At 63.4% G+C, this 15,515-nt stretch overlaps 1 protein-coding gene across 10 annotated transcripts in view; it reads left to right on the top strand.

The window, feature by feature from the left end:
• The first annotated feature begins 2,824 nt into the window (after nt 1-2,824).
• Nucleotides 2,825-15,515, top strand: part of CACNA1B (calcium voltage-gated channel subunit alpha1 B) — a 182,974-nt gene continuing 170,283 nt past the window's right edge. For all 10 annotated transcript variants that reach the window (XR_004277441.1, XM_032307664.1, XM_032307662.1 and 7 more), the window contains exons 1-3: nt 2,825-3,235; nt 4,196-4,301; nt 7,804-7,943. Coding sequence is in view for 9 of the 10 variants with exons in the window: in XM_032307664.1 (XP_032163555.1) it covers nt 2,955-3,235; nt 4,196-4,301; nt 7,804-7,943 (527 nt within the window). In the remaining variant the exon portion in view is untranslated. The remainder of the gene's footprint in view (nt 3,236-4,195; nt 4,302-7,803; nt 7,944-15,515) is intronic.

Here is a 15,515-nt window from a genome sequence, read left to right as displayed (position 1 = left end):
ACAGGTTCTTCTGTCTCGCTGTGCTAAGGACTGAGTGTTGGTCTTCCTCTTTCCGGATGCTCAGCAGTATTCGGTAGACGAGTGTGACCTCTTTCTGACATGTTCTTCCTGTGGCCCTGGAAACTGGACTCTCCTGACCCTTCCCTCCTTGAATTCGCTGCCTGCTCCTTCTCAGGCTCCTTTTCACCTACTTCATTCTTCTGAGACCCCACCCCCACCCCGGGCTCTTGCTCTCTGCCTCCACTTACCCCTCAGCGATGAACTCTGCTTCAGGCCGCGGTTGGACAGCTGGCACACTCAGAGGGACGGTGGACCTTGATCTGTGCAGGGTGTAACAAGACTTCGAGGGGCTCGGAGCTCCAGGCACTGGCACCTCTCCCAGGCCTGCACAAACAAGGAGCGGGAGCAGGAACCGGAAGGGGCTGACAGAAGCTGGAACCTTGGACTGAGGCTTATGGCCAGCCCCAGGTGAGCCAGCAGGAGAGAGCTGGGGGGGTACACACCTTGACTTTGTTCTTTTCTTCCTCCAAGTGCCTACTGGGCTCCCCGTCAGCCAAGTACAGCCGAGAGCCGATGTCAAGGGAGTGGGCTGATGCAGTCTTCCCAGGGCAGTGCGGGGCCCCGAGCAGAGCGGGGAAGGGCAGAGAGAATGGGAGGGGCAGACACAAAGTGTCCAGCACAGCTTCCAGATTCGTGTTCCAGCCATGACCTGTTGTCCGCACCTCCCTGGCAGTGTTCGACTGCCTACTCAACATCTCCACTTCGGTGTCAAACACCAAATTCCTAATCCTCGCCCTGTGCTCAACAAGCTCTTCCCCTCACCTCCTTGTTCCAGTGAAGACTACCGGTTAGCTAAAAACCCAAGAGCGTCCGTTCCTTCCCTCGCAAGTCTCACAAGCAACACCAGCCATCCAGCCAGCTGCAGGGAGAGCCCCTGGGCATGATGCTTCTCAACCAGACACCATCTCTCCTTTGGGCTGCTGTCAAAGACCTCTCAGTTTTTCCCAGTGACAGGCCTTTTGGCAGCCTCCCTGTGTGTGATCTTCCCTTCCATTTTGCAGCTAAGCGACCCCTGTTTATGTCTGGGGTCACTACATGGCGCCTCAGTGTGTAATGTCAGTCCTAGTCCCTTTGCTGCACGTCCACTTCCCTGCCCTCTTGAAATCAGGAGTGGTCCGTGGTCCAGATTTGCCCAATGGAGTTTAATGAGACGTTTTCTGGTGAGCTGCTGAGGAACCTTTTGTTTGTTATAAAAGGATGTTCTATGTTTACTTTTAAAAAGATGTCTTTTTTACACTTGCCCCTTCTTTCATTTGAGATGGTGGTAGGCTTTGGGCTTTGGTAGCCACGTTGGGCCATAAGGTGATAAGCATGACAAAAAGTGTGCAATGCAACCATGGGAGGGAGGAAGGGTGGAAACAGTTTGTGTTCCTGAAATGGCACGCTTCATGCCTTTTTGGTAAGTGAGGTTAAAACCGTACCAGGTGAGAGCCGGCTTGAGTTGCTTACATCTGAATACATCCTGGGCGACACACCCCAGCCTCCCGAAGTCTGTTCCCCACTCACGAGCCAGAGGGATTCTTCCAGAACAGGAGTCATGATGACCCCTCTGCACAGAATTCTTGCCTGACTTCCCATCACACTCGGACAGACAGATCGCCCCTGGGCCTCTGTGCTCCGTGCTGGTCTCCCTTTGCACGTCTCGCTTCTCTGCAACATTCAGGCGAATTCCTAACAGAGGTCTTCCCGACTCAGTGCTACCTGCCATCCTTGTTCCGTTCTCATGGCACTCACTGCCACCGGGTGCTGCCTGCGGGGTTTATTTTCTTTCCTGTACGGGTGAAGGGGACAGCGTGTGACACTGACTTGATCCCCTCACTCACCAGGAGTGATTCCAGGAGGCTTCTTATCTGTATGTCGTGAGGACCCAAATGAACAAATTGTGTGTGTGTGGAGTGGGGTAGTGTCTGTCATTCCTTGTGTAAGAATGTGAGCTCCCTGCAGGCAGCGCTGGGAGCCTCGTGCCTGGCATCTAACAGGGGTTTAGTGGAGTCTCTGAGTGGATGAATGGTGGGTGAGTGGACGGGTGGATAGCACACAGCAGGCTCGCTTCAGCTTTTATTGAATGGATGGTGGAAGGAGGCAAGCTCTTGGCTGAGATGTAGGAACCCCTTCAGTGCGTGTTGACAGGAAGGCCCAGGATATGACTGAGGCCTGAGGGGCCCCAGGACGGAGCTGTGCATCCTGAAAACCCAAGCCCAGGAGTTGAGAACATGGTCTGTGAGGATGTCCAAGACTCCGAAAGGATGGCAGGAGAGGGCCCGGAGCCAGCATCTTGGAGGCCACTGGTCCGCAGCAAGGGGAGTGAGGTGTGGAAAGAAGCATGGGGAGCCGGGGGTCGAATTCTCCGCAGTTTGGGCTGGAGCTTCTCGTGGCCGGTGACGTCTCCAGCTCCTAGGGTCAGAGGAGGGGTCCATTGGGGCCGCTCAGCTCAGCGGCGGTCCGTCGAGGGCTCCCAGCTCCGCCCGGCTCCCGGGCGCCCCTTCCGGGTTCGGCGTCCAGCCAGGGCCCGCCCGGGCACGAGACGGGACGCGCGGACGGCACACGCTGCCCGGCTGGGCTCAGCCCCGAGGCCCGGGGGGCCGAGGGGCAGCCTAGAGAGCTGGCGGCAGGGACCGGCCGCGGGGGACAGGGCGGGGGCGGCCAACTGGGGGCGGGGCGGGTGGCGGTCGGGCGGGCGGGGCGAGCGCAGATTGGCCGGGCGCCGCCACGTGACCGGCCCCTTATAGGGCGTGGTGCGGGCGGCAGAGTCGGGTGCGGCGGCGGGGCCGGGCGAGGTCCGGTGCGGGTCTCGCGGCTCCGCTCCTGCTCCGCTCCGAGCGCCTGGCTGGTGCGCCCCGCGCCCTCCCTGCCGGGGCCGCCGGGCCGGGGGATGCGCGCGGCGCCCGGGAGCCATGGTCCGCTTCGGGGACGAGCTGGGCAGCCGCTATGGGGGCGCCGGTGGGGAGCGGGCTCGGGGCGGCGGGGCGGGCGGCCCGGGCGGCCCGGGCCCGGGGGGGCTGCAGCCGGGCCAGCGGGTCCTCTACAAGCAGTCGATCGCGCAGCGCGCGCGGACCATGGCGCTGTACAACCCCATCCCGGTCAAGCAGAACTGCTTCACCGTCAACCGCTCGCTCTTCGTCTTCAGCGAAGACAACGTCGTCCGCAAATACGCCAAGCGCATCACCGAGTGGCCATATCCTGCCGGGGGCCGGGCCGCGCGGGGGCCGGGGGACCGTACGAGGTCGAGGGGACGGGGACCGGGCGCGGCGTCCGGCGTCCGCGCCCGGGCGGGTCTGGGAGGGGCGGCCTGGGCGGGGGTGGCGGGGGGTGGGGGGGTGGCCGGGGCTGGGGCGGGTCCCGTGCGGCGCCCAGTGGCCATCTTCCCCGGGGTCGGGAGGAGGGTGAGACCTGGGGAGAGGCGGATCGGGGACGCGGCTCTCGGCGAGGAGGGGGCGGGGCGGGGCTCCGGGACCCTCCGCGCGCCGCGTGTGCGTGTGTTTGAGTGTGTGCGCGCGCGCGCGCGCGTGCGGTCGTGGTGGCGGCGGCTGCGGGAGCGGGATGGACACTGGGCGGAGCCCCCTGTCCCCGGACTCGTCCGTCACTCCCTTGGTTTGGGTGCAGAGCGCGCGGCCCGCCTGGAGGGCACCCGAGGTTGAATCCGCGTCTGTGTAGGTGTGAGCACCGTGTGGACGCGAGCCGGGGCGCGCGTGCCTGGCTGCAGGTGCTGGCGTGTGTGCGGGCATTAGAGGAACCCGGTGCTGCGCGTGCGTGCGTTCGGGGCTCCGGGGACATGTCGGTGCGAGTGCCCGTGGAGGTGCATGTGGCTGCGTGCCTCTCGGCGGGGGTGTGCGCCTGCGCGGGGTCCTCCCTCCAGCCCCTCGGGTCGCGGGAGCCGCGCGGCGCGGGGCGGGGGCGCTGTCCGCGGTGCTGACGGCCGCCGGGACGCGCCGAGGGGCTGCCGCCCGGGCTGCAGAGGCTCCGCCTGGAGGCGGCCCCCGAGGGGAGGGCGGGAAGGGCGGGGAGGGCTTCCGACCGGTGGGTCTCAGCCCCTCCGGAGGGGGCCGGGCGCTGGCGGCGTCAGGGCGCGCTGGGGCTCGGCCTCCTCGCCTCCCCTCCCCCTTGGCGCCTCCCGGCCGCTCCTTAACCCACGCACTCCGTTTGAGTACATGATCTTGGCCACCATCATCGCCAACTGTATCGTGCTGGCGCTGGAGCAGCACCTCCCTGACGGGGACAAGACGCCCATGTCCGAGCGCCTGGTGAGTGTGCTGGCGGCGCGGGCCTGAGGGCGGGGCTGTGGGGGGGCGGCAGCCTGTCTGCTTCCGCGGCCCGCTAGGATCTGGGGCTCGGTTCAGCGTCCTCCGGCTGGGTGATCTCTTCTTCGCGGAGGAAGAGCAGAGAACCCAGGCGGCTGACACCTCCCTCGGGGCTAGAGGACTGGGGTAGCCCGCGCCGCCTCTGATGGGAAGCGTGGCCTGAGAGAGACCCGCGTTAGCCAGCAGCTGTCTGCCCTGGGCCGCTGGCCGCAACGACTTCAGATGGGCTGTTCAGTTCCGCGACCTTATGCCCGGTCCGAGAAACCAAGTGAAAGCAAGGGTGGGGGAGGGACATTCGTAAAGGCCGAGGGAAATGTCCGGTCTGGGAGCGCCCGCCTTTCTGGCTGCCCACCCTTTCCCGCAGGGCTGAGATCGTCTTTGGTCCCTGTGGTGTGGTCTTGGGTCTAGGGACTGTCCACCTGTCCTTCAGAGTTGTCTTTCCTGGCTCTCCTTGGAATCCCTTCGCCATGTCCCCCTCCCCCCATCATATGGGAAGCGTTCTTCCCAAACAGCCTAAATCATTTTCACCCATTCCTGCCAAGACCTCCGCAGATCCCTGTGGAGTCCCCTGTTGCACACGACAGTCAGAACTCCAGGGCAGGGTCTCTGGAGGGGCAGAAGGTGATCTGGACCACTGAGCCTCATTTCAAAGGTGAGGCTGTGTCCCCTAGCCCCCAGTCTTTCTCCTGACGGATCCTTTGGCTCAATGTAGGCTCTTAGGCCTGAGGGCAGGGAGAAGAGCAGGGGCAGGGGCCTGGAGAGGGGTTCTGAGGCCCCGCTGGAGAGCTGCTAGAGGTCCTAAGGCCCCTGAGAGACAGCCCAGCCTCCCCTAGGGGCACTGGGCATGGAGAGGAGAATCGCTCTTTCCTTGTTCCATGGCAAGCAATTTGTCCTCTCCACAGTTTCTTTCCCTAACTTCGGTGGAGATAGACAGGAGGTGCTACTGGGGCAGTTCAGTGCTCATCCCTGAACTCCAGAACTCCCCCTCCCGGCCGTCACAGGCCCAGGGCTGGAGAAGGGAAGACAGAAGAAGGCTGTTTGGAGGTGCTCACACTTGGGCAAGGCACCAAAAGAAGGCGAGGAAGTGGACAGCCAGGGAATGGGAGGCTTCCTGGAGCAGTCTTCTGCAGGCCAGGGGTTTGGGTTGTGCGAGAGGAGGGGTGTGAGGGCAGCTCGGCTGTGTCACCAGACGTAAGTGGGTGTGGCCTCTTGCCTCCTGTGGAGCCAGACAGGGGTGGCTGGCTTCCTGTGAGCCCCTCGTGCAGGCTGGTGTTGTGTGTGCTTGTGGTGAGCGTCTGTTCTGAAGGCTGGAGAAGAGAAAGTGAGAGCTGGGAAGCTCTGCCAGACCCCAGGGTGTGGCCATACCTCCAGGGAAGTCTGGCAGGGGTAGGGCCAGAAGGAAACGGGCCAAGAGATGGTGGGGGGTCGGGGGGCAGGGAAGCTGGTGTACAGTGGTCAGTCTTAGGCTTGTCCCTGCCAGGTGGCAGGCTTGAGTGGCCCAGCCAAACATCTGGGCAAGTCTGAGCTCCTGCCTCCAGGTGAGGGAAGGTTTGCTTTGTGTTGGGGGTGGGGGTTGAGGCTATGGGGAAGACAAGCAGAATGTGCCCAGCTTGGGCCTGGTCTAGAGGCATGAGGAACCCTTGCTGACCCTAGCCCTTGTGCAGACATAGGCCTTCAGACCCTTAGTGGAGAGAAAGCTGGGACACAGAGCAGGGCCTGGAGAGGAGGCTTGCTGGGGTAAGAGGCTAGGTGATGAAGGTGCTTCCTTGTTTTTCAGCCTGGACTGGGATGGGGCCTCTACAGCTCCCTGTCTCTGTGGGCTCTGGCCCCCAGCATCCATCCCCTGCCTGAGCAGCTCGAAGCCAGAACCCCTAGCTGGCAGTCCCACTGCACCATCCACCAAAGCCCATGGCTGTCTTTCCACCCAACCCTCCCCAAGCCACTCCTCAAGAGTGGGGCTGGCAGAAGAGCAGTGATGAGAGAGTCTGGGGTGGAGCCACACGGCATCTCCCAGCTCTTGCCTGCTCTTTTATGTGGCCAGAAGCTTTCTGTTAGGATGTGTTTGCTCGAGCCAAGCTGTTTCCTGGGCCAGATGTCAGCAGCCCCGTTTCTTTGAGGACAGGGGACCCTCCAGAACTAAACTAGACCTAAAGCTTCCGGGCAGTTATTCCTGTCATGAGTCAGCATCTGGGTAGCAGGATGGCAGAGCTGAGCCATGATGGACACTGGGCTGATGGGGCCCCTCAGGGAGGTCACTTCCGCCATGCACAGCTGGGAAGGCCCAGGCGGAGGGGACACCAGGACAGACAGGGAGAGCTCTTGAGGACCAGGCTTCTTGGGGGAGGAAGGCACAGGCCGCAGGCCCTCAGTGGGAGCTGAGAGGGGCTGCTGGGAGCCAATCTGGCCCTCCCCACCCCTGTAGCTTCATGGTGGCCAGTCCTCAGACCCCGCAACCCTGGCCCCTCTCAGGCAGGACTGAGCTGCTGTCTGAAGGGTGGTCCCTGTGGTGGCTCCCCGAGGGCAGACCCTTCCCCTGCCCAGTCCATCTGCTCTTTGCAACAGCGGCCCTGGTGCACAGTGTCTGAAGTTAGTGCTCAGGCCATTTCTCATGCTGACCCTCCAAGTGCAGCCCCTTGCTCCGGTTCCCTGGGGCCCCCGTGCACCAAGGTTCTCTCGCCTTCCCCATGTGAGTGATGCCCGGGGTCACTGACCACACTGGCTGTGTCTGTGTCCATGGGGCACCCTCCTTCTGGAGCCCTGGTTTCCTGGTTTCCCACCTTGCTCCGCACCAGAGGGGCCCAGCCCCAGTGCACGGTCTTGGTGGAGGGACAAGACTGTTTGGCTCACCTGGTTCCCTCCACCTGGAGCTCCTTTCCTTGCTGCCTGGCTGGATGTCTTGCCCTCCAGAGGCTCCCCGAGGCTGGCCTGTAGTTGCCCCACCGAGATCTGAATGTGTGTGTTGTGATTAGTGCGAGATGTGTGCTGAATGAATAAGCGGGTCCTGGGCTGCTCTCTAGGGAGCTGGGACTTTATCCAGGCAACTTCGGCAATGACTGGAGCCCAGGATCAGACCCAGATCACCTCTGGGTTTGCGAACGGCTCTGTTTCCACTGAACTGTGAGTCTGCAGCCCAGTCCTTGACCTCCCTGTGTCTGTTTGCTTTAGAGCAGTGGACTGACGCCGGGTGGAGTGCACAGCGCACAAGCGCTGTCAGCCTGGCTGCCCCTGCTGCAGGGCCTCGAGGGGCGGGAGGTCCCAGGACGCCTCCGTGTTCCCTGTTAAGACAGCAGGGCAGGGGAGCAAATGACAGAAGTGCCTCGTCGGGGAAGTGTGGCTGGCGAGGCCGAGCGGAGGTGCGGCGCTGGGGCGGCGTGTTTGGTGCAGCTGCCGCCCTGGGCCTGCCGAGCTCGCGGGCGGTGGCGACCCTCTCTCCGCTTCTCCTCAGGACGACACGGAGCCCTATTTCATTGGCATCTTCTGCTTTGAGGCGGGGATCAAGATCATAGCTCTGGGCTTTGTCTTCCACAAGGGCTCCTACCTGCGCAACGGCTGGAACGTCATGGACTTCGTGGTGGTTCTCACCGGGTAGGCGGCCGGGGCGGGCTGTGCCCTTGTGGGGGGGCTGGGGCTTGGGCAGCAGCGTCCACGCCGGGCCGTGGTGCATGCGAGGCAACGCGGGACTGCCAGCCTGTGTGGGCCGGGGCTGTTGCCCTGTGTGTGGTGATCTCGGCTGAAGGGCGGCCCCCCGGTTCCGCTCAGGTGTAGCCACTCCCGAGCAGAGCCACAGGCAGGCTAGGCCCCGGGGCGTACCGTGGGGGCAGGGGCTCGAGGCTCTCCCGCGCGGCTCAGCTGGTTCCGGCCTGAGGAGCTCCTAGCACGCGCTCGGTGCCGCGCTCAACTGAGCTTGTCAGCCTGTTTCCTCGGTTCCCGGCTCCGGGCCGGTGCTCAGTCCGTGTGTCCTGCCCACCGCTTTCCTCCTCAAGTGGACCCTGGTCATGACCGCTTTGGGGTTCCCAAAGCCGCCCAGGAGGTCTAGAGGTTGACCTGGGGATGGGCTGGGGGCCGGGGTGCAGGCAGAACGCCCCCACCCTTCGGGGTCTCAGTCTCTGTGTCTGCCCGGCTGGCCCCTCCTCTGGCCAGCAGGCTGAGGGCCGGAGCTGAGGCCTTGCTGCTTCTGCGCTGGGCGCGGGGAGCGGGGGAGTGCTTGGGGAATTTGCTCCAGAGGACCTGTTTGCACAGCCCAGGCCCCAGGGGCCCCAGCCCAGGCCAGGGACGGCAGTCTCTTCTTCCCTGGGGCCTCAGTGTCCCTGGAGAGGCTCAGCCCAGATCAGAGAGGAGGGAGCAGGCCTCGCTATGGCCCAGAACCGTCCTTCCCAAGGAGGGGTGATCGTGCCCAGGGAAGATCACCGTCCTTGTGCTCCATCCTTGTGCTGTCTGCCCAGTGACCCCCTAACCTGCCTTGGTGTGGGTGAGAACACGTGCGGAGGTGGTTTGGGCAGAAGGCACAGGAGGGAGGAGGTGACCATGAGAGCCTGGGTATGGGGCTCAAGCTTCACAGGCTCCCTGCAGGTGAGAAGACACAGACTCCGCTGAAGAGCCTCTGGACTCCTGCGCCAGGCTCTCGGGGTGCCTGCCCTATCCCGGGGAGCCCGCTTCCCTGTTTGCACAGCTGCTCATGGCTCGGCCCGAGTTCTGTGCTGGTGCCGGGCTGGCCTCCCACCTGGCGGGTGTCTCCTGGAGGGACGTCGGGCTTGTCCCCCACCCCTCCTGCCTTGTGCTTTCCCTCGGGGCCGAAGCCTGTGTCCCTCACCACCCTTTGGCCAGCACCAATGGGACGGGCGCGTCTGAATTCCCGATGAATGGGTTTTATGCACGACTCTCAGATTTCCATTCCACGTTTCAAGATGACTAAGAAGGGAGGGGAGCGGGGAGCCTTCTCCAGGGAGTTGTGGGGTTCCAGCAGCAGACACGGGGGCACTCCCTGTTCCCGGGCGGGTGTGGTGTCAGGGCATCATTTAGCAAAAGCCCCTGAGGCTTTGTGGAGACTGGCAGCCACCCACGTGCCCCCATCCTCGGAGGGCAGGGCGCTCACCGCCCCCTCCCATCCCCCACAGGCACTGGGGAGGGTGGCCAGGAGGGTCCTGCTGCTTACATCGCTCCCTCTCTTGAGGTATGAGTCCCTGAGGACAGGAACGGTGTCTTATTTTTCAGGGTGTCCCCAGAGCCTAGCTTGGGGCGGGTCCCCAGGAGAGGTCAGAGAGTGTCTGCTGAATTGACTAACGGGTTCCTGAGGTGGCGGGTGCTTGGGGCTCGGCCCTGCCTCCCAGGAGGCAGTCTTTGATGCTGAGTGCTTGGGCTTCCGGGGACAAGGCCGGGAGGCAGAGGAGCCCCCACTCACCCCGTGGCAGGACCCCTGGTCTTCCGATAAGCTCGTCCTGACGGGGGTCCAGAAAGCTGGCCCCTCAGTGAGGGCTGAGAGAGACCTCCTGAGGGGAGAACACCCCGGGCTGCCCTCCTTGGCCTGTGACACGCCAGAGAAGAGAATGTGCCCATCTTCCTGGAGGCCCCAGGGAGAGGACCGCAGAGGTCCTGAGACCGTAACGCCGGCCCCTGACGCTACTCTGGGAATCCGTCCATCTGTCCTCATCTCTTCCCCTCCCCGATGGCCCCAACTTCTCTCCCGCCCTCCGTCGGCCACCCCCGCCCCCGCCTCTCCGCCTCTCTGCCCCTCCCTCCTCCCCCACTGGCCTGGTCCTGTCTCTCTCCTTCGTCCTCTCGGTCTCGGCTCTTTCCCTCTCAGTCTTTCTTGCCGACTTTCTCTTTTCGTCCTCGTTCTGTCCCTCTTCTGGGATGCAGAGTCTCTGCTCTCTGTGTCTACAGGAGGAGGGCCTGGTGTCCAGGCTCCTGTCTCTGCGCAGCGTCCCCAGAGGTGGCTGTAGGCCCGGAGGGGACCCCAGGTGGGGAGGGGCTCCCGCGTGCGCCTGGGGTCCGCAGGGGACTGGGTGTGTGCGTGTGTGTCTGTGGCAGGAGGAGGCCTCTGGCCCGTCTCGGGGTGCGTGCTAGTGGGGGTGGGGGGGCAGGGAGTCGCTGGATCCAGCCCCTCGCGAGCCGCAGTCCCGCGTAGCCGTGGGAGGGGCATTACTTCTCATTACTTTGTTGTTTTTAATTAGGGTTTACTTAATTGGTGCTCAGCGGGCTGGAGGCCCATGGCGGGGAGGGGAGGGACTCTGGCTGAGAGGCCGCGTTGCTTGGTGAAGCCCAGCTTGTCCCTCGAGGCCCGCTGGGGTCCCTGTGCTCCTGAGGCTGGTGTGCGGGTCATGGGAGGAACCCTCCGGCTGAGATGGGGACTCCACCCCTGCCTCAGGGGACCCTCTTTTCCTCAGATACTCACCTGTAAACCAAGCCTGGGTTCACCCCTGGCACTAGGGTCCCGGCATCTAGTCCTGGCTTCACCGGAATGCGCTGAGGGGCTGTCCTGCCCACAGTCTGTCCTCGGCCCTCTCGCCCAGGCATCTGTCACTGCAGCGACCCTCTTTTGAGGGCATCATTTGCTAACCACTCATCACTTATTTATGCAAAGTTTGCTGAGCCTCTGCTGGGTGCTGGGGACCCAGCGGTGAACCAGACCACGGAGCCTCTGCCCCGGGGGCCGCTTTCCGGGGGGCACGGTCTCTGCAGTCCTACTCGGTTTCTTCTTAGTGTGAACAGTCTTCTTCGGTCGCCACCCTTCTTTTACGTGTGAGGGTCCATTGTGCCGTCCCTGCCCTGGCCCTAAATCTAGGCCCCATAAGGACAGGTCTTGACTGGCCGCTTCCTGGTGACGTCTCCGTGCCTGGGGTGGGGGCACCATGAAGATCAGTCTGTGAACGGAGACCCCGTGCTTCAGTCCCCACAGGGAAGAGCAGTAAAGAGTGTGGCCTGTGGGCTGGGAGCTGCCGCGGGGGACGCTCTGAGAAGTCCTCCACGCTGAGCTTGGAAGGACAAAGGGTGAGCCATCTAGATGCTCAGGAGGCTGTGGCTGGAGGTGCCAACACAGGACATAGGGGTCCCCATGGTCTTCTGAGCCCAAGACGAGACAGGATTCCTGGGGAAGCTGCCCATTTGAGCCCAGCGCCCCGAGTCTGGAGGGTGGGACTGGCCAGCGAGGTGTGCGGAGAGGAGGGGGGGTGTTGTTTCTGGGAGGAAGAGCCCTTCTTGAACAGAAGCAAGAGGCGGCTGTGCATCTGAGCGAGTGTGGCCTTCAGTTCTTGAGGAGAGCTGGCTGGGAGGGGCTCTCGCAGGGAGGGAGAGGGGTGCGGGTGAGCCCCTGGGGGCAGCTCTTCCTCCCAGGGAGTTTTGTGGCAAAGCAAGGCAGAAAGCTGGGGCAGTGGCCGGAGGGAGAGGAAGGGGCAGGAGGAGCACTGCGGCCTGGGCACTAGTCCCAGAGGCGAGGACGAGCAGAGGCTACGGACGGGAAGTGCTGGAGAGCCGTCCCAGGTGGATGAGGGGAAGTGGCATCCAGAACCCCGGGCTCCCTGTCTGTTGGCCTCTAAGCAGGAAGCAGGGGAGGGACTGGTGGGTGAGCAGGCAGGGCCGGTGCCGAGGACAGGGGGATGGGGGGGGGGAATGAAGGGGGGGGGAGGGTGGCTTCCCTTGGCCGGCATCCAGCGTCCCCTCTGCCTGGGCTTCCATCTCGGCGCACGTTCCCGCCTGCGCTTGGTGTCTGGCCGTCTGCGCCCTCACCCTCTTGGACGGTCCTTGCCAAATGCGCTAGTTGTCAGGGACGTGGTGGTGACACGGAGGTTGCCCTCTCCGGGGGAGACCGTGAACAAACCGTGCGTGCCACGCAGGGTGGGGACGTGCAGGCTGCAGGTGGGGACACAGAAGGCCAGGAGAGCCTGTGGATGAGGTTTATCCTTTCGTGGGGGTTGGAAGGTCCGTCAGCAGAGGAGCAGGCATGAGGGGTGGGACTCAGGGAACTGGGAGGAGGGCGGAGGGGGAAGGTGCAGGCCCCAGGGGCTGCTGGTGGGCTCGGAGAGCAGGGCTGGTGCTGGGGTGCAGGGCTGAACCCGAGGGCTTGGTAGCCCTGGAGGATAGGAGGGGCCATGATGGGACGGGGCTGGAGGGAGCACTGGTCTGCTGGATGGCCCCCAGGAAGCCCTCTGGCCCCTCCCTAGTGTGGCACCCCCATCCCAGCCCGCCTGTGTCTGACTTCCGGATGCTGTTCCCTGTCACTGTCTCCCCCGCAGCCCCCTCGGAATCCCCAACCCCACCTGGACCTGAGGGGTCGGTTCCAGCTGGCAGTCAGGACAGGGGCAGGGTGAGGTCCCCGCAGACCCCAGGGACATCTTCCTGCTCCCAGAGAACCCACAGTCCCCAAGCCCTGAGTGTCCCTGCTCCTGTCATGGCCTCAGCCTGGTGCTTTCCTTCCTGGTCCTAGGGGACATCAGAGAAATGTGTCCCAGCTCAGGCAGTTGGCTTCTCTAGGGGACATTTCCAACCACAGCTTCTCATTTTACTTCAAATTAAACTGGGATTTCTTTCCAGGACATGTAATTAGAGCTCAGGGTCCTGCCTCCCTGGACTGGGCCTCCTGTGGGAAGAAGCGGGGGGAGCAGGCAGCATTGCGTAGGGAGGAGGTTTGGTCCTGGGCCGCCCTTGGCCGCTGGGAAGCCCGCTGCTTTGTTCGGTTGGGGTGTGGACAGGCCTGTGTCCTGGTGCTGAGGAGGCCTGGCAGACAGCAGCGGGGAAGGGGTGAGAGAGTACTCTGGGGAGCCAGTCCAGAGGACACCTGCCCTGGGCCTGGACGGTCCAGCAAGTATGGGCCATGGCGAGCTGTGTGTGTGTCCTACCGTGGGGACCAGGGAGCTGGGCCTCCTGGCGATGACAAGTGACTTCACACCTGCATAAGGAGTGACCTGTGTCTGGGTTTGAGATGACAGAAGACACCCTGTCTGAGTGCCCAGCAGCACTGGGTTTGGACCTGGGCTGCCCCCACTGTGTGTGTGTGAGCTCTAGACGCAGGAGCAGGGTTCCACTCAGCCATTAGAGTTAGCCCCGTATGGGGTCTTCCTCCTGTGACTGATCCTACTAGGGGGGTGTCTGTGGCTGGTCAGGTCGGGGGCTGCTGAGGGGGGTCTCTGTGGCTGGTCAGGTCGGGGGCTGCTGGGGGGGGTCTCTGTGCCTGCTCAGGTCTGGGAGCTGCTGCGGGGGTCTCTGTGCCTGGTTAGGTCAGGGGGCTGTTGGACTTTCTCTCCTCATTCCCACCTGATGCTAGAAATGACTTCCTCAGTGTGTAGTTGGGACAAGGGGAGGGGGGCTGAATTCTAACAAGTGGCCCATGGAGCAGCATGGGGGGCTGTCAGGACCAGTATTATTTGGGGCTGAAGTGTCTGTCCCTCCCGGCGGTGTCCATCGGTGGTTCAGAACAGATGTTCTGGGGGTTCGCAGGCCCACCTGGAGCTGTGGTGTCATTGACGAGCCCGTTCCCAGAGTGGGCTGGGGGGAGGGTGGGGCAGAGGGGCCCTGGGCCCAGCCCCCCAGGAGCTTCCCTCCAGGCAGTGGCCTCCTCCTGGCTCTGCTGGTCCCTGGGGACAGACCCGGGCCCCCTGCTGGATTCTGTAACCTGAGGGAGGTGGGTAGGTCGCCATCCGGGCCTCCCTTGGCAGCACGGTCGCCTGCCCTGGTATCTAGAGAGGACCAGCCCCCTCCCCTCTGTGGGCTGCCTCTCCGTGTCTCCTCTCTCCTAGTCCCCCTCCCCCTTCTTCCTATGTTTTAGGAAGCAGCCAGAGCCAGGCCCCTCCTGAGCACTGCCTGCAGAGCCCCCTACTCGTGCCTCGTGTCCAGGGGCATGGCTGAGGAGGAGCCCTGTCCTTCAGCCCCGAGGGCTGGGTGATCCTGGGTGGGGCAGGGGATCCAGATTGCCCGGCCTCCAGGGCTGAGCTGGGCCATGGGCCCCTGACCCCAGGATTCAGGCTGTGGTCCTGGGGTGTCCGGAAAGTCGGCCAGGGCTAGGCATGCCTATGAATGGTGGGGGTTGCGGGGGGGTGTCTCTGGGCAGGAGCCTCAGGTCAGTGTGCAGATGCTTGGGAGGGCTCTGTACAGCTTGGGGACAACTCTTCCTTGCCAGCTAGTCCAGCAGCCCGGAGGGAATGTAGGCTCAGGCCGTGTACCTGCAACCAGGGGCCCAGAGTAGAGAAGGAGCCCCAGGCTCCGGAGCGGCCGACGACTTCCTGGGCAGCTGACGTCTGAGCTGGAAGGAGAGGTCCTAGTGAGCCTTGAAGCCTTGGGGGTCAGACTCAGGGCACCCTGCCCCCAGGGCCCACCAAGTTCTTTGGTGAGGGAATGGAGGGGGGTAGATGGGCAGCCTGGAGGTATCAGTCCAGTTTTGGCTAGTGAGAGGGGATGGGGTGCTGGTCGGCGGCACCCATCTGGAGGGAGAGGACACAGCCAGGTTGGGGCTGGGCTAAGGGCTGGGGTGTGCCCACTCTCCGGTCCCGCACACGGTCTGCCTGGAGCCCTGAGCTGTTGGGGGGCTGGGGGGGAGGCACTCTGCTGTCAAGGTTGCTCCCTGTCTTGGATCTGGGGCTGGTAGGCTGAAGAGGCATGGCCAGAGTTCTGAGATGCCAACATTTAAGAAGAAGGAGCTTTGGAGCGCTGGGGTGGCTCAGGTGGTTAAGCGTCTGACTCTTGGTTTCACTTCTGGTCTTGATGTCAGGGTCAGGAGTTTAAACCTCTCGGGCTCCACACTGGGCACGGAGCCTGCTTTAAACAAGAGAAGAGGGAGGAGGAGGAGGAACTTCACATGAAAATCCACATTTCTGTCTGGTTTGGGAGAGTCCCAGCAGCTTCTGTTCCCTTGGGTTCCTGCGGGTCTGCCCCCACTCTTGGGGCGGGGTTGCCTGAGCTGGTCTATGGCCTCCTCCCCAGGCTCAGCCCTCAGGCCTCTGGGAGCAGTGGTGCTGCCCACAGCGTCACCATCCTACCCACCTCCACGGACGTGGCTGGTGCACCTGCAGAGGCCACGGGAGGTCAGAGGCCATGGGAGGTTAGGCTCATGGCCGGTGAGGGTGGGGACCTGCCCTCCCGGCTGGTGGCGGAGCCCAGGCCTGGACTCTCCCACCCCCATCTCACATGGTGAGCTCAGAGCTGCAGATTCACACGGAGCTGAGAAGGGTT

Source organism: Mustela erminea, chromosome 12 (assembly GCF_009829155.1).
Source record: "Mustela erminea isolate mMusErm1 chromosome 12, mMusErm1.Pri, whole genome shotgun sequence".
NCBI classification, from domain to species: Eukaryota; Metazoa; Chordata; class Mammalia; order Carnivora; family Mustelidae; genus Mustela; species Mustela erminea.
This window is presented reverse-complemented; position numbering and strand designations above follow the sequence as displayed.